Source organism: Sus scrofa, chromosome 13 (genome assembly GCF_054392235.1).
Source record: "Sus scrofa isolate SSC_HxYL_T2T_F1_AM1 chromosome 13, Sscrofa_HxYL_maternal_Yorkshire_Landrace_v2.0, whole genome shotgun sequence".
NCBI classification, from domain to species: domain Eukaryota; kingdom Metazoa; phylum Chordata; class Mammalia; order Artiodactyla; family Suidae; genus Sus; species Sus scrofa.
The window spans coordinates 120,892,680-120,911,709 of record NC_139395.1 but is presented as its reverse complement, the minus strand read 5'-3'; the positions used below and the strand labels follow the sequence as shown (position 1 = coordinate 120,911,709).

Below are 19,030 nucleotides of genomic sequence, written 5' to 3'. Positions count from 1 at the left end.
TTGGGACTGTGGGGCCATTTTGTGGTTATTTTCTCAGCCCTGATTACATATTGGGGATGAATATACTTAGTAACAGATAAAATCTTTCTATTGAAAGTCTGACCTGTTGCGTGAAGGTTGTTACAGTGGTACCTAAGTATAAGATCCTAGAACTGTCCCTCCACCCCACCATCTTTGCCAATGCTCATGATAAAATACCATGCCAAAAGGCATTGCAATTTCTGCAGATTGCAGAGATTAATGCCAACATCAAAGACTTGAAAGATGCAGGAATACTGCTTTTTATCATATTTCCATTTAACTTACCTATTTAGTGCAAAAGCCAATGACTTTGAAAAATGACTATAGGTTAGAGTGAACTTGGTCAGATGATGATGATACAGGTCACTGTTGCTTTGCTAGATGTAGTGTCTTTACTGGAGAAAACCAACACATTCTCTTTGGGGAAGACAGACAGCTATTGACCTAGTTGAGAGGTTTATTTTTCTGAAAAGTGACAGATTGTAAATATTTTAAGCTTTAAGGGCCTTTCAGAAGTACTCTGCCTTTCAATCATGAAAGCAGACATAGATAATGTACAAACAATTGAGTGTGACTATTTCCCAATAAAACCTTGTTTATGGACCCAAATTTGAATTTTTATGTAATCTTCATATGTCACAGTGTATTATCCTTCTTTTGATTTTTAAGCCATTAAAATATGTAGAAACCACTCTTAGATTGAATGCTCTGCAAAAATAGTTAGTGGGCCAGATTTTGCTACTCCTTGACATATCAAATATATTATTTTCTATTTATATCAATAAATATAATCTGAAATATTTTGATATTATATGGCAAAGGTAACAGTATACCCTCACAATCTTGCTCCAGACTTACATTAGCTCTCCAGCTCTCTAGCATTATGTAAGTCCCAAAGGACCTTGATTGTCTTGCTATTGCACAGAAGATAATGCTGGCCCATTAGACTGATGGCACGATGCTAAGTGGATTTGGTGAACAGGGAGTATCTGTTACAGAATGATTGTATTGTATCCTTTCCATCATGGATGGGGCAGTAATTAGTCCTCATGGGAAAGACTGGATATTTCAGAAAAGGATTTGCTTTCTCTCCCTGTAGTGTATCTGCCAACAGAAGTTTTGTCATCATGGTATCTCACACAACATTGTCTTAGAGAAAAACACTCGTTTTATTATGAAAGAGATACAGGAATAGACTAATTTCTGTGGAATTCAATCATGTTACTATGGGCAGCAGTATTCAGAGGGCTTAATAGTTTTGTGGACTGACCTTGCTAAAGGTTCAATGTGGGTTCCAGCTGAGAAACAGCGTCTTTTAAGTTTGGGGTGCTTTTCCTACAGGGTGCTCTGTATTATAAGAAACTCCAGCAAAACTTTCATTATAAAAGAAAGCTGAAACTACCCACTGCCATTTGGGGGCTCATCAGCACTGAATTAATAGTCAGAAGGGGCCACTGTACTGCTGGCCATTGTATTTGAACACAATTACAAAGGAACAATTGGATTGTCATGACAGAAAGAAGATAAACTTCATCTGCAAGCTGTTCAACAGCATACTTAACTTTTCTTTGTTTAGTAATATTGTTCATTGGAAAAATGTGGCAACCCAATGAAAAGAGGGCTTCTGTGGTCTTGAATCCTTTGGAATGAAACTTTAAGTCACTCCACCAGGTAAGAAGATCTTGGCAGAGAGTAGCATAGAATGGTCGGTGAGAGAAGGGTACTGTGGTAATCAAGTCAAGGTAGGCTTCCAAACCAGCTACAAAATGGAGAACCCCGGCAGCTATGTTTTATATTGAATGATTGTTTTTTTTCCTGTCTCTTTTACGTGATACCTAATATGACCTGTATTACTGGTATCTAACATTTAAATTTAGGTTCCAGTTGAGAGTGTCACTAAACTGATCTCCCTATGATACACGATGGCCATAGAACTTTGTGTTAGGCCAGCAAAGAAGACAAAGAATGGCATAGGTATTGGAGGAAAGTTGGTAGAATCCGTGTGGTCAACAGTGTGCTTTCTATGGAGAAATCATAAAGATAAGGACTTCTACTAATATGATTTTTTTCTTGCCCCAGAGTATTATGATTAGGATGTTTTTTGTTTGTATATACTATATGTATATGTTTATAAACATTTTCCTTTTCCTAAGATATTAAGTAGATACAAAAGAACATTTATAAAATTTATATAGCTTATGGAGAAAACAAAACAGAAAGCCCTTTCTCTCTCCCTCTTTTCTCCCCTCTAAGAGATTATCACTTACTTGGGTTTTGTGTTTTTTCATTTCCTTGATTTCCTTGTGGTTTACTGCATGTGTGTATGTCTAAACAATATATTGTTACATTTGCACATATTTGAACATTGTGTAAGTAAAAAGCCAGTGTATGTATTCTTTAATTTAATCAATATTATTTATTGAGATTCACTCATGAAGATGTGCATTGTTGTATTTCATTCATTTTTACTGCTAAAGAGTCATCTGTTATATGAACATACCTACTTATCTGTTTAAACACTGATAGTTTATTAAACTTTGATCTGTTTAAACATTGATGGTTTTTATTATCACAAGTACTGTCTGGTATGAATATTCTTGCACAGGTCTCATGATACACCTGTGCACTCTTGTCCAGGTGTCTGTTCCTGGAGGTAGAACAGCTGGGTCTGAGGGTGTGCATGTCTTCAGCTGTACTAGGTAAAGCTGAATTATTTACCAAAGTACTTGTATCAGTTTATGCTCCCACCTCCAGTGTATAAGAGGTATGGCTGCTTCCCATTATTACCAACACCCAAATTGTCAGATTTTTTTAAACGTTGCTGATCTGATAAGGGTGATATTGTATATTTAATTTGTGTACCTCTTTAGAAATGACATTGAATATGTTTTTCTCTCTTTCTTGGCCATTTAACATAGTAGCACACTTGAATTTTCATTTTTCAGTTGTCTCTGTTATTGATTCCTAACTTCATTTCATTCAAATGTAAATTCTCACTTCCTTCAGTATGAAAGGCGGTACTTAGGATGGCCTAGAAGGTTCAATGTAATCTGAAGTACCTATCTCTGTGATCTCATCTCCCATTACTCTCCCTCCTTGTTTTGTTTCAGTTGTACTGGCCTCCTGGCTATTCCATCAGAGGCCTCAGGCACATTTTTGCCTTAAGACTTTTGCGGTGTCTATTAAGAAAAATACCACCATCCCATCCCATCATTATGAAGAGAGCATCTCACACAAATTCTTACAAAATGCAGCCAGGGAACCAGTAAACAAGGGAGCAAACCAAAACCTAAGTTACCTAGCATATGTGGCATTTTTCAGGGAAACATGCCTCATAAATCCATGTGTTCTAGATTTGTTTTCTATAGGCAATTCAAAACAAAAGTTATCCTGCTAAATGCATTACATAGCTAAAGACACTCTTTCTAGAAAACATCATTAATTTACCAGAAGGTCTAGTTATTAGCATATTCACAAGCAGGTTAACCCAGGCCACCTGTCATCTTTATTTCTGGGAACATGCCATTGTGATGAGAGAAGAGTGAATCACAGGCCAGCTGCTTCATCTGCTTCCTCCTCATCACCCTTCTGGACTTGGTGGTTATCTTGCAAGCCAAGTGGCTCTTCACCATGACCTAGGGAAAAAAATAAGTGAGTCCTCATTTTTTTTTCTTTTTGCTTTCTGGTGGAGAAATGTTTTGTTTTCTTGTGGAAAGGAGGACTCACAGTAGACAGCTTTTTTTAATCCCCCATAACTTTCTCTGGTCCTTGATGCCTGCTCTTTCAGTTAATGCATTCTGATGGTGATTCTCAGAACATCCTCTAATTGCTTTCTTTGGAATTTGGGAGGAATTACACTTTATTCACTTTGGGAAGAATAGGAGTGGGGTTACTTACATTCTTTTGGTTTATTTCTATTCCTGGCATTTAGCTCTTTCTGAAAGATATTCATTAAAGGATACAGTATGAGCTTGGGATTATTCTCTACTTTAGACTATAAAATTAATTTTTTCCCTCTTTACTATTTCCATTTCTTTTCCAGCATATTAAGAGGAGTAATATTTAGGAAGGTAGAGAGACTCGTGACTCTGGATGTACACTGCTTTCTTTCCCAGAAATCTCCATCAGTTTTAAATATCTCTGAGTAGTGGTTCTAATTTAGTAGTACTTCAGAAACATCTTAAGCATCTGGAAGTAAATTGCCATGTAGATATAAATTCATGAGGACAGCTATCTCCTCCAGGTGCCATTCTGAGTTATTTATTTTCTGTTTCCCATAATGTGTAAATATTATTGTCAGTGGCTATAACACATACCTTTATGTGTGTGTGCATTTGTAGAATATATAATGAATCTGTTTGTATTTATTTTTATTGTTTAAAATAATTAGTTGCTTTAAAAAGCTGTGTGAATCAAATTTTTTTATTTCAAGAAATTATTGAAGAAAACCATCTATACATTAATATAATACATCATCAATATTTAACACATTTGCATAATTTAAGCCTAGAACTATTGATTATATAGGTAAATATCAAAGCACATTTGCCTCAAAAATGGTGAGTTTTGCCTCTTGAGCAAAGTTATGGTAATTTATAGACTAGCTTGTATTAATTATGTATGTTATGTTTATTTTTATAGACTCACTGGAAGAGTGTGAAGTACAAACTAATATGAAAATTTGGACAGAACCACTTACAATTGAATTTAAAGAAGACAGTCTATCCTATATGGAAAAATTATGGCTTAAAAAACACAGACGGTATTATCTGAATTTTTGTTATTAGAAATGCAAAAGCTATTTACAAAGCTATTTACATTCCTTGCTTGTGTGACATGCTTTTTTGCAATAATTTTACATATGTGCTTCCCATTTGCATAAATAATTTTAAAGCAATGTTAAATTCCTGTGAAGTTTCTACTGTTCTGATAAGAATTTTTATTCAATTTATGTATGTAATCCATGATTGATTTAGGGTTTGCCTTGAGAAATAGAAATGCATAGGTGGGAAAAAAGGCACACATATGGTATAGAATTTAAGAATAATCACAAAAATAATGTGATAAATGAAAGATTACTCTGGAAAGGTATTGCTCTCAGTTTTTTTACATTGGCATAAATTTTTGAGGCTGTACTTTTCAGAATCTACCTTTAAGTTAATCAAACCTTTTATTCTTTTATTCAAAGAGTATATCTTTAGATGCACCATTTCTTAAACCGTTTAAAAGTTACAGTATTAAATAGCAAACATAAATTATGACTGAATACATGTTAGAGTCATTCGTAATTGTGCTGTGATAGAAGAGCCATATTGAGAGGTACCTTTAAAGGCCATGAGTTCCGTTTGCCCTTGTAGCAGTACTACTTACACTCCTTTGTGCCTACAAATCAGCTAGAGACTGGCAAAATCCAAATTCTTCTTCAGTATGTTTGGGCGGAGACAGATTTTGCATTTCTTGGCATGAGTACGTGCCAGGTATTTCATAGAACACATTCAATGTGGGCCTATCTGGTGTTTTTTCATAATTAGATTGAGGTTGAATATTTTAAGGAGGAATGCCACAGAGAGGGCATGCCCTTCTCAGTGCGTGATACCTCAGGATCATACTGTTGGCAAATCTCATCACCAGGCTGTTAACCTTAAGTGCATCATTCACATGGTGTTCACCCAGGTTCTCTGCTGTAAAACCACTCTTTTCCCTTTATATCGTGGTCTGTTCAGGCTGTTAGATTATCATAGACTGAGTGGCTTATAAACAGCACACATTTATTTTTCACAGTTTCCTAAGGCTGGGAAGTCCAAGATCAAGGTGCCAGCAGACCTGGGGACTGGTTCATAGATGGCTATCTTCTCCTCACAGGGCAGAAGGGGTGAAGGGTCTCTCTTGGGTTTCTTTATAAGAAATCCCATTCATCAGTGCTCTACAGTCATGACCTAATCACCTCCCAAAGGCTCACCACCTAATACCATCACCATGGAGGTTAGAATTTCAACAGATGAATTTTGTGGGGACACAAACATTCAGAACAGAACTTTCTGCTCGTGGCCCTCCACAGTTTATGTCCTTCTCACATGCAAAGTATGTTCATTCTATACTTATAGCCTCCAAAATCTTAACTTGTTCCATTATTAATTCAAAGGTCTAAAGCCTTATCTAAATATCATCTGAATCAGATATGAGTGAGATTCAATGTCTGATTCATTCTGAGAACAATTGCTCTCTGTGAACCTATTAAATCAAACATGTTACATGTTTCCAAAATACAGTGGTGGGTCAGGCATAGTATTGATATTTTCATTCCAAAAGGGAAAAATTGGAAATAAAAAGGAGTAACAGGCCCCCAGGAGGTCTGAAACCCAATGGGGCAAATTCTGTTAGAACTTAGGTGTTGACAATTATCCTCTCTGTCTATGCTCTTCCATCCAGGCCCACTGGGCAGGAAGCCCCACTTCTGGATGCACTAGCGCAGGGTCACCAGGGCAGTCTTTACCCTGCAGTTTTCCTGGGCTTGCTCTAACAGAGGCTCTCTGAAAAGGGAGGGATAGACCTGATGATTTCTGAATTGCCTTCAAGATCGTTCTCGTTTCTAGCTTGTGATTAATTCTGTCTTGTGCCGAGACCAGCTCAGCCGGTGAAGGCTGAAGAACAGGTGCTGTGAAACTTAAAAGATTAACATAAAACAAAACACAGAGACATTTATCTTAATTACATGTGGGGACCGGGGCACTCAAGGTCTCAGGGACTAAGAGCGCCGCCTCAAAAAACCACACAGGTTTTATTGTGCTCTATAAGATGACATCAAGCGAGGAGGGGGCTGTAGGTGCAAGATATAGTGTTTTATTTATTTTTTAAAAGTCACATAGCTGGTAGTTGATTAAGCTTTTACTCTAACCTTTAGGCATCTAACAGTCATTAGCATTGAGGAAGCCTGGCATCAGCTATCTATGAATAGCATCTAGAGAATCACCATTGTGATTCTGCTGACAATCTGTGTGCCTATCTGCAACAACCCTGCTTGCCTATGTTTGCACCTCATTCTCCTTGCTAATGCATATCCTGTTAATGACCCCTCATAAACCCCTTAGGACCATGAGGCTCATCTTCCTCTTATTCTTAACAGGACATATCATGCTGTGCAAACGGCATGCCTAGACCAATGCATTAAGTCCTCATTCAGCTGACCACATGAATAACTTATGCCTTTAGGTCTTTGTTCTTAAGCTTATGTTATTTACCAGCACTGTGACTGTTTTTCAAGCAGGAATATAGAGTAAAGGTAAAGCAGAACAAGATGGAGTTTTCAGCATAGAAAATAGAAACAGAGAGGCTAAGAAAAGATTGTAGAAACATGTCTCCCAACAGTCTTGAAGTCATTTCTCTCTTATTGCATTTTGCTATGAGCAGTCAAGAGAAGCCAGGCCTCTCCCTTAACACTTTGCTTAGAAATTGCCTCAGCCATATATCTAATTTCATAACTCACAAGTTCTACCTTCCATAAAACATTAGGACATGAACACAATTCAGCCCAGCTCTTTACCAATTTATTAGCAAGGATTGCCTTTCCTCCATTGTCCAACAACTTGTACCTTACTTCCATCTGATACTTCATCAAAATGACATTTACCATCCATATTACTACTGCCATTCTATTCAGAATTACTTGGGTATTCTCTAAGACTACTGAAGCTTTTTCTAAAACTCTCTTCTTTTTTGTGAGCTCTTATCAGAATTGTCTTTAAAGGTCTATTAATAGCAATGTAGCTTTTTTCTAGCATGAACTTCAGACTCCTTCCAGCCTAGTTCCAAAGCTGCTTTCACATTTTAAGGAATTTTATAGCAGCCCCCTCTTTTGGTACCAATGTCTATCTTTGTCCATCTGGGTTGTTATAATAGAATACCATAGACTGGGTGGCTTATAAACCACAAACATTTATTTCTCAGTGTTCTGGAGGTTAGGAAGTCCAAGATTAAGATACCAGCAGATTCAGAGTCTGGTGATGGCTTACTTCCTGGTTCATAGGAAGAATCATTTTACTGTGTCTTCACAGGGCCCTCCTGGACCCCTTCTTCTTTTTTTGTTAATGGCTACATCTGTGGCATATGGAAGTTCCCAGGCCAGGAATTGAATCCCAGCTGCAGTTGTGGCCTATGCCACAGATGCGACAACGTGGGATCCTTAACCCACTGTGCTACAGAGGGAATGCCAAGCCTCTTCTGTAATTTCATGTAGGTGCTCTACCTTCATGACTTAATCACCTCCCAAAGGCCCCATCTCCTAATACCATCACACTGAGTGTTAGAATTTCAACATTTGAATGGGGGGGGGCATGGTCACATCAGAGTAATTAATAAATATTTCAAGGGAGATACTTTGAGACTTTGAGATGATGCAAAATTCCATTTTCCTTAAACTTTTATCTACCAATTTTAGCTTTATTGGTGGATTTTTGCCTGTAGCCATAATTACTCTGTTGCTCTGTTGGTGATTTTCTATTTCCCATATTCCTTCTACATTTATTAATTGCAATTACTTGAGGAAGAAAATCTCTTCTACCACTTTCATTTATTTATTAGTTGTTTATGTTGGTTCATAGATGTTTATTTTCTTTGGATTAATATCCAATACTATTTTCATTTATTTTGTGACTCAAATTATTACTACTTTGACCACTGAGAGCTCTTTCAGGGTGACTCCTCTCTTCTCCCAATATGTCCTTATCCTTTTGTGTTTGTTTGTTGATTTCCATTGAACATCTCTTTATTTTTCTGTCATCCAAAGTGCATTTCCCTGTCCTAACCTAGGAATCATTTTTCCAAAGAATCATCATTACTTTTACTGGAGACTTATGCAGAACTGAAATCTTGACTTGGGTGTGTACCTTGTCATAGGTCCTAGGTTTTCTCAGAGAACATCTAGGGGATATAAGTGTATGAACTAACTCAGTGTACACACACATCTAAATTTATTTCTGCACCTGTCTACCTGGATATCTATTAAGTAAACATGAGTTCATGTTCATACCTCAGACTCCAGACTGGCATCATGTAGTTCACTTACATTGTCTCTTTGCTTATTTGTATTTTCTTTCCTGCAGTGAGGAGAATCTTGGCCCTCAGTATCTATAATATATTTATTAATTTGTCACACCTAATATGTATATAAGGCAGTTTCAGAATTGCTAACTAATATCACCGTGAGAAACAAATTAACCAACTAAACTACCCTGTTTGTGTGCAATGCTTTCTATAGTATCCAATCAAAATTCTGCTTTCTAAAATTGCTTAGGCCATGACATTCATTTCTTTCCCACCTCCTTTAAAGTGGTTCTACCATTCTTTGGGGTACATGCATATCTTGAGCACTTTAAAAAATTTGAGCAGTTGTCTTGTGTACAGTTCTGTGGGTTTTTTTTTTTCTGAAGCTTAGAGCCACATATTCTCCACAGTAGCACACAGCACCCCCAAATTCCTATGCTTCTCCCTTTTTAGTTAACCCTTCTTCCTCAACCCATAGCAACCACTGGTTTGTTTCCATCCTTATATATTTGCTCTTTCTGGAATGTCATATAAATAAAACTGTAATATGTAGCTTTTTGTGTCCTTCATTTAGCAATATGCATTTAAGATCTATCCATGTTCCTGAGTGAGTCAAAGTCTGGCCCTTTTTATTTGCAGAGTAGTATTTTGCCATCATGATGTATACTTTATCCATTCATCTGTTAAGCAACATCCTGCTAGTTTCTAGCTTTGGCAATTATAACTAAATCTGTTATAAACATTTGCATATAAGTTTTTGTTTGAATATAGGTTTTTAAGTCCCTGGGTAAATACCTGGACCAGGTTGGCTGGGTTGTATGTTAAGTGTATATTATCTTGATGAGAATCTGCCAAACTATTTTTCAAAGTTTCTGTACAGTTTTGCTTTTCTTCCTGCAATATATGAGAGTTTTAGTTGCTATCCATCCTTGCCAGTGCCTGGTATTTTCAGTGCTATTTTGCTTTTTTTTTTTTTTTTTTTTTTGAGGGGGGCGGTTTGCTAATTGTTTTAATAGGTGTGTAGTTGTATCCCATTGTGGTCTATATCACAGGGTTTTAAGTTCATTCATTTACTATTCTGGTTATTCCTATATAACTATTGTCCATGTTGTCTATATCTCTTTTAAAGTATGATGTCTATAATGGTTTTTCAGGTGTGAAACTGAGTAGTGTATATCTGTCAATTGCCTCTTTCCAGCTTGGGAATTAGTACATAAAAGTAACCCCAAGGCCACTTATCTTTTTCAGTGGCTGCCTTTCAAGGCCTTTCAGTTGAATTTCTTAGACTATAAAAGAATGACAATTTTGTTAGTAAATGACCAGCATCATTTGTGCTTAAGCACATCCTAGAAGCTTTAATCAGAGGTGCATGAAATGCTGAGCTCTGCTGAGTACTGAATGTTGGCAAATTTTCTTAGTAAAGAAGAATGGTTAGTGAAAATATTCACTAAAGTCTTATTTGCACAGCTCCTATGTTTTAAAATTTTATTGGTATATAGCTGACTTCCTGTGTTGTATTAATTTCAGGTGGACAGCAAAGTAAATTGGTATACATATATATATACAGAGAGAGAGGTGTATATATACAGTTTTTTTGCATTCTTTTTTTCCCATATAGGCTATTATAAACAACTGAGTATATTTCCCTGAGCTATACAGTAGGTTCTTATTAATCATCTATTTTATACAGTAGTGTGTATATGTTATTCCCTACTATCTCAATTCCTCCCTCCCCACCACAGCTTCCCCTATGGTAACCATAAGATTACTTTTTTTTTGCTTTTTAGGGCCACACCTGTGGCACTGGGACGTTCCCAGGCTAGGAGTTGAATCAGAGCTGTAGCTGCTGGCCTACGCTGCAGCCACATCAACGTGGGATCCGAGCCGCATCTGCGACCTATACCACAGCTCAAGGCAATGCCTGATCCTTAATCCACTGAACGAGGCCAGGGATCAAACCCACATCCTCATGTATAGTAGTTGGGTTCATAACCTGCTAAGCCACAATGGGAACTCCCCATAAGATTCCTTTTGAAATCTGTGAGTTTGTTTTTGTTTTATATCAGTTCTTTTGTGTCATTTTTATTAGATTCCACATATAAGTGATATCATATGATATTTGTCTTTCTCTGATGCATTTATGATCCTTTGTTTCAGAAGAGTTTCCTATATTGTTAACCATAATCATGGTTTAGACTTCATTCCTGCGTATAAATGTCATGTTTTATAAAAGGCTTTAAGGCTCATAAATATATGTTCTATTGAGTTTTGGTTTTGTATTTCTTTTCTCATTTGTAAAGTAATATTTTTGTACTTTACCTGCCAATTCATAAGTGTTGATAGGTATTAGTGGTGATCTTAATATTTTCGGTGGATCTTTTTTGTTATTGTTGATGAGATAACATTGGTTTATAATATTTTATATTAGTTTCATATGTACACATCATGTTCATCTTCTGTACACACTGCAGTGTGTTCATCACCAAAAGTTTAGTTTCTATCCATTACCATAATATTGACCACCTTTATTCATTTTGCCCACTTCCATAACTCCTCACCTCTGGTAACCACTAATCTGTATTGCTGTTTTTGTTTTTGTTTCATTTATTGATTTTAATATTCCATTTATGAGTGAAAACACTTGACTTTGTCTGACATATTTCATTTATCATAATACTATCAAGGTCTGTCCATGTTGCAAATGGCAAGATTTTATCTTTGTTAATGGCTAAGTAGCATTCCATAGTGTGGAATCTTTTTTTATCCATTTATCTGTTGCTGGGTACTTAGGTTGCTTCCATATCTTGCCTTTTATATTATAAATAACATGGAAAAGGGATACATATATCTTTTTGAATTAGTGTTTTCATTTTCTTTCGATAAATACCCAGAAGTGGAATAGCTAGATAACATGGTAGTTCTATTCTTAATTTTTTTTTGCTTTCTAGGTCCACACTCATGGCATATGGAGGTTCCCAGGTTAGGGGTCTAATTGGAGCTATAGCCGCCGGCCTACGCCAGAGCCACAGCAACTCAGGATCCAAGCCGAGTCTGCAACCTACACCACAGCTCACAGCAATGCCGGATCCTTAAGTCACTGAGCAAGGCCAGGGATTGAACCCGCAACCTCATTGTTCCTAGTCAGATTCGTTAAACCACTGAGCCATGGCGGGAACTCCTCTATTCTTAATTTTTTGAGGAATATCTATACTGTTTTCCAAAGCAGCTGCCCCAATTTTCATTCCCACCAACAATGTATGAGGTTCCCTTTTCTCCACATCCTCTCCAACATTTATTTCTCCATTATTTGTTGATCAACAGTGTGTTAATTTCTGTTATTTCTTACCATTGAAATAATAGCTATCCTAGTAGGTGTGAGGTAATATCTCATGTGGTTTTGATTTGCATTTCCCTAATGATTAGTGATGTTGGATATCTTTTCATGTGCCTGTTGGCCATCTGTATTTCTTCTTTGGAAAATTGTATATTCAGAGCCTCTGCCTATTTTTAATTGGGTTGTTTAATTTTTTCTTGTTGACTTGTGTGAGTTCTTTGTGGGTTTTTTAAACCACCGAAAGATATTAGTTCCTTACTAAATATAAGATTTGAAAATATCTTCTCTCATTTGTAGGCTGTATTTTTGTTTTGGTGATGGTTTCCTTTGCTGTGTGGATGCTTTTTAGTCTGATGTAGTCCAGTGGTTATTTTTACTTTTGTCACCAGTAGATCTTTTAAATGCTAGGAAAGTTTCAAGAAGATCGTATGATTGGGATTTAGAGTATTTTAAGGGTGACTGTTACAAATTAGCTGATATTTCTAGTCCAGTTCCCCTACTTTTTTCAATATATGTACTTCTCTGTTCTAGCTGATCTTCAGAAGTTCCAGGATAAATTTCTAGAATGCTGATTTCTAGACCCAACCCCAGACAGACCTAAAAATCAGTGTTAAGGGTAGGGATGAGATTCTGCATTTAAAAAGACCTTCCATGGTGATTCTGATGCAAACTATATAACACTGATTCACACAATAAATTTAGAACCTCTTATCACAAGAATGATTTGGTGTATTTGGTTTCCCCAAAATGAATTGTTCAATGCTCAATAAATATTTTTAATTTTAAAAGAGGAGAATCTGGTGAGGTAATCCAATTCCCAAGCATATTTCATTTTTTTATTTATGTGGCATGATCTTTTTGTTTTGTTTCATTTGTTTGTTGTTTTTTAGGGCTACACATGCAGCATATGGAAGTTCCCAGGTAAGGGGGTGAATCAGAACTGCAGTTGCCAGCCTATGCCACAGCAACATGGGATCTGAGCAGTGTCTGCAACCTATACCATAGCCCATGACAACGCCAGATCCTTAACCCACTGAGTGAAGCCAGGGCTTGAACCTGCATTGTCATGGGTACCAGTTGGGTTTGTAACCCCCTGAGCTACAACAGGAGCTCCCTGTGGCATAATCTTTTATCAAAGTATTGGCGCAAGGGTCCCAATATCCAGAATATAGACTTAGTTTGTCAGCTAACTAGCTGTTTGTTCATGGGCACATCGCTTGAATTCTCTTGGTCCACATTTTCTCACATGCAAAATATTCAGTTTAGAATATGGGGCCCCGTCAGCTCCAATACGCTATTGTCTGAACTCTCTAAGTCTTTGGTTCAGGGCTTTCCTCCTATAATTAGATAAGTTTTCACTTCAGAACGGGGAGTATTTGGATATTAGTACAGTTAGGTGTATCTGTGATTGAATTTTTAGTACGGTATATCCATGTCAAACTGAAAAGAGTTTTCCAGTGGCCAGATGCCAGTTTTGTCTTTGACCTTTAATCTCTTTAATATTCATTACTTAATTAAATTATGGGTGTAAGATGATAGTGCTCTTCATGGGAGTTCCAAGTGTGGCTTACTGGGTTATGAACCTGACTAGTATCCATGAGGATGTGGGTTCTGTCAGTGGCCTTGCTCAATGGGTTAAGGATCCGGGATTGCCGTGAGCTGTAGTGTAGGTCACAAATGTGGCTCAGATCCCCCCTTGCTGTGGCTACGGCATAGGCCGGCAGCTGCAGCTCTGATTAGACCCCTAGCCTGTGAACTTCCACATGCCACAAGTGTAGCCCTAAAAAGCACTGCCCCCCAACACACAAAGACATGCTCTTCAAAGCTGAATAATGTGTAATGCACATAGTCACAGTTTTCCAGGAGATTATTAAAATTTCAATGCCTTTACAAATTGGGAGAGAGAGAAAAGCAACAGAGAGTAATGATTAAGAGCATGGGCTTGGAAGAGTTCCCATTGTGGCTCAGCAGTAACAGACCTGACTAGGATCCATGAGGATGTAAATTTGATCCCTGGGCTCACTCAGTGGGTTAAAGATCTTGCGTTGCTGTGGCGTAGGGCGGCAGTTGCAGCATGGATTCGACCCCTGGCTTGGGAACTTCCATGTGCCACAGGTTTGGCCCTAAAAAAGCAAAAAAAAAAAAAAAAAAAAAAGAAAGAGAAAAAAAAAAGAACACGGGCTTGGGAAGGCAGACTGCTTTGGTTTAAATTCTCTTTGTCTTTACTACCTGAATGACTTAGAACAGTTGGTTTACTTCTTCGTGCTTCAGTTTTCTCATCAAACTAAGATAATACTAGTGCCTATTTATATTCACATTAAGATTCAGTACCTCAGATTGTTTAGAACATAGCCTACCTAGTAAATTTTAAATTTTTTTTTTTTTTTTTTTTTTTTTTTTGTCTTTTTACCATTTCTTGGACCGCTCCAGTGGCATGTGGAGGTTCCCAGACTAGGGGTCGAATCGGAGCTGTAGCTGCCGGCCTACGCCAGAGCCACAGCAACTTGAGATCCGAGCCATGTCTGCAACCTACACCACAGCTCACGGCAACGCCGGATCGTTAACCCACTGAGCAAGGGCAGGGATCGAACCCTCAACCTCATGGTTCCTAGTCGGATTCGTTAACCACTGCGCCACGACGGGAACTCCTAAATTTTAAATTTTATATAGATGTTACTTGCTCATCTTATTAAGAACCCTCTGACTTTTATATGGGGACTCCATGAGCATGCATAGTCTAGAGGAGCCATGCAGCTACTTATATGCTTAGTTAAAAAGTTAATCCCTTCCCCATAATTTGGGAATATCCTCTGGAACCAAATGCACGTGACCTCTAAGAATTCTTGAGCTTTGTTGCCTTGTATTTGAGACAGGTCACATCAGACCCCATTGTTAATTAGGTGATAGATACTGCAGACAGAACACCTCATGCTCATATAATGAGAGCCTATTTTATTGCCCTGTTGGCTTGGTGGAAGTTTAGAAAAATGTCTTCAGGAGTTCCCATCCTGGCACAGCAGAAATGAATCTGACTAGGAACTGTAAGGTTGCAGGTTCGATCCCTGGCCTCGCTCAGTGGGTTAAGGATCTGGCATAGCCATGAGCCATGGTGTAGGTCACAGACACAGCTCAGATCTGGCATCGCTGTGGCTCTGGTGTAGGCTGGTGGCAACAGCTCCGATTAGACCCCTAGCCTGGGAACCTCCATATGCCACGGGTGTGGCCCTAAAAATACAAAAGACAAAAAAAAAATGTCTTCAGTTCTTTTAGAATTTATCAATATAATGCAAAAGCCATGAGATACAACACATATTTGTAAATAAGTTTTTTAAACAGTGTGATATGTTTCATGGACACAATGTGTTTTTTGCCAGAACACTGAATTCTATCACAACTTTGATTTTCATCCTAAATGAAAAACAGTAAAATATGCAATTAAAAATTTCATGGATGTTATTTTGATTTACAAAATTGTTTTAGTAGATAAAGATTCTGTTATATAGTTGGACTTTTCTTCTGGAAATTAGAAGTACAACTATTGTTTGAACATTAATTTCTTAGATTCACTTCCTTGAGAAGTAAATCAAGATCTTGTCTGAGGAGGTTTCAGATAATGTGCCTTAGGCTCTTAATTGCTTCTTTATTGTTTTGTAGAACTCCACAGGAGCAGCTTCAAAACATGGTGCCAGAGACATTCATACCTCCGAGTAAAACCACTGGCAAGGCACAGTGTTCTCAGAGTGAAAATGATGAAGATAGTGAAGGTTAGTTCAGTCTTAATTGGATATGTTCAAATTTATTTCAAGCTATATATACTGAGCATTAATCAGCATCTGCTTTTGGTTTTATTTACTGTATCATTATCAACTGTACTATGTACACTTTATCTCCAGATCAAAATCATGCATACTCTTCTTCCCATTTCTAGTTTTGCTTTGTCTTAGTTTAAATAAGTTTTATTTAAAAATTCAATATTGTAGCACAGAGGGTTAATGAGAAGAACATTCTTCTGTCGTTTCCTGTGTTATCTGAAGATGAATTGCCAGATAAGGTATATTCTTTGTAATCTTGATATTATTTTGTAATCTTTTTCTAGTTGAGGATATCAAAATACAACCCCCAGCTCTTTTTCTGCCAGTAGAAGAATTAAACATAGAGAGACCTGAACCATCTCTAAAAATAGTTGAACTGGATGATGTAAGTACATAATGACCACTCATTTTACTTAACAAGCAGGAAATTCATAACATACAGTTACAACTACATATTATTTTCCACAATATTCTTTTTCATAATTCAACATAGTTTAATAGTTTAAGTTTACCGTTGTTTGAATTTAAAGGTGCCAATAGGAATGAAACAGAGTGTTGTTTTAATGTAGACAGTAAATTTGTGAGCTTAATTGATTTCGTGTCATAGCATGGGAGCTAAGAAGACATCTCACTCATTTAACTTGTAGAAGTGTACTCTGGTGTTTCTTTTACTTAGTGCTTTATGTTATCAGGCTTTTAAACAAAGATTAGACTCAGTATGTGATACCTACTTAATGAAATTTGTATACATTTAGTTTGTTGAATGTCATTTACTACTATTTCCTATTTAAAGGAAATAATATTAAGATTTAGGGGATTTAGTATAATAATAACTTGAATACAAACCTCTAGAAGATACCAAGTAGAATCAGCTGGAGCTAGAGCCAGCCAGAGATGGAGCTCGAGGCTGAAGGTTTAAGTTGTGAAAAACTCGGCATTTCTCTGCCTTTCTAGCCCTGTCACCGCTGAATGTACCACCCATCCTCAGTGTAGATCTCACTGTGGTTGTAACAAAGACTAGAATGTAGGAAGTACCTTTTGAAGTACCATTTTCTTCTTTAGGTTAATGACTTCTGCTGTGTGTGCATGTACATGTGGCATGTATGTGTGTGTGTGTGTGTATGCCTAGCCACATTTTGATTTCTGCTCTGTATAAATTGAAGATACTGAACAAATAAATACATACATGCATATATATGTGTGCATGCCCTTCATTAAATTGTTGATGCATGGAGTAAATTTATGACATGCTGGCTTATGCTGAGCAGAGAATTAAAAACATGAGTCACTAATTTATATGGCACTCAGTAGTCACATAATAAAACCTAAGTTGTTATTTTTTGGTTCTGGGTGTGTTAGTCATGATAAAATGACCTGACACAGCAAAAGCACTCAACAAATATCTATTGAATTTGTTTAGTTCTTCTAGAACTTATGTTCTATGGCACATAGCGTATGACATTCTTTGTAAAAGGAAAGTTCTCTAAATATTATGTACAAGCTAACTAATATATAATAAACTTACTGAACATACTAATATTATACATCATGTGTTTAATAAGACTTATGAAGAGGAACTTGAAGAACCAGGAAATATTGTGCCTTATAAAGTTGAATTAGCTGATGCAGACAGCCAACAAAGGTAAGATCTTTCTAACTCACTTTTTTTTTTTTTTTTAAATCTGGAAACTCTTTAATAAAGGAATCATGGACTCCACCCTCACAGAGTTAATCACCTTCCCAAGGTCCCCACCTTATAATACTAGCATATCTCTAACTTGTTTTTGATATTTATTAAAAACACACAAAAAATCAGCTACCTCTTGACAAATTCGTGACATAAACATGTGACTTTAATGTTAGAACATATTTTACTTAAGCCATTGTTAAATTTGGGTACAATATTACTAATGTTTATCAACATCCAATAATTAGAAAATTACTTATAATGATATATTTGTATTCTGACATAATGTCTGGATTATTTAATGAGGACTTCTGAATTTAGGAATTATTATTATTTGAAATGGCTGACCAAGTCTTATAGATTTCATATGAACTTTCTCATGTTCTCCAAAGATGCTCTTTGGACTTTCCTTACCTCAATTTTTTATGAACCCTAAATAAAAACAAGTGTATTAACAATTAATTTGCAAGACAAGAAGAGCCCTCAACCTATAGACAGCTTCCCAGGCAGATTTTACTCTGTAATAAATAAATGAATTATAATGATTCAGTTTGTACATTTTTTAATAATTTTGTCATTTCCAAATGAAAAATAACATCTAGCTCTGTTAGTAATGTTAAAAATTACTCCAAGTCCTCTTTGCTAGGATTTCAGGTGTTTTGACTACAGAGTACTAAGTTCAGTAAACAGCAAAATGAAGTCCCTACTAAGCAGCCCCTACACCAATTCTTTGTGTATATGTTCAGATCAGCTTAGGCCCCTGTCTGCATTTTGGAAAAGCCATGGGCCTAAGTGATGCCCTTGGACTCAAAAAGTCCCATGTTTGGACACATAGACCCAGATATCTAGCAAATGTGACAACCTTCTGGTCAGTAGATACGAGGTTTATATGAACTTCTGGATTCCTCAGAAAAGGAATGACATTTCTAATCTCTAATTTGATTCTTTCATATATCGTTTGACACGTCTTTGCTTTGACCTCCATGTCAGACAAGGCAGAGAAAGTGACTGTTATGGTTTGACAAGTTCTGCATCTTGGGTTTGGAGGCCCTTCTAGAGCTTCTTCTCTATGAAGAGCCACAAAGGATCATAAGTGATACAAGAGGACCTTTTTGCTTAAGCATAATCCATGAGTTT

At 36.8% G+C, this 19,030-nt stretch overlaps 1 protein-coding gene across 1 annotated transcript in view; it reads left to right on the top strand.

The window, feature by feature from the left end:
• Positions 1–19,030, top strand: part of ZBBX (zinc finger B-box domain containing) — a 118,035-nt gene that overhangs the window by 67,418 nt on the left and 31,587 nt on the right. Inside the window, exons 9-12 of the mRNA XM_021069755.2 lie at positions 4,663–4,783; positions 16,049–16,158; positions 16,491–16,591; positions 17,769–17,848. Of these exons, the coding sequence (XP_020925414.1) occupies positions 4,663–4,783; positions 16,049–16,158; positions 16,491–16,591; positions 17,769–17,848 (412 nt within the window). The remainder of the gene's footprint in view (positions 1–4,662; positions 4,784–16,048; positions 16,159–16,490; positions 16,592–17,768; positions 17,849–19,030) is intronic.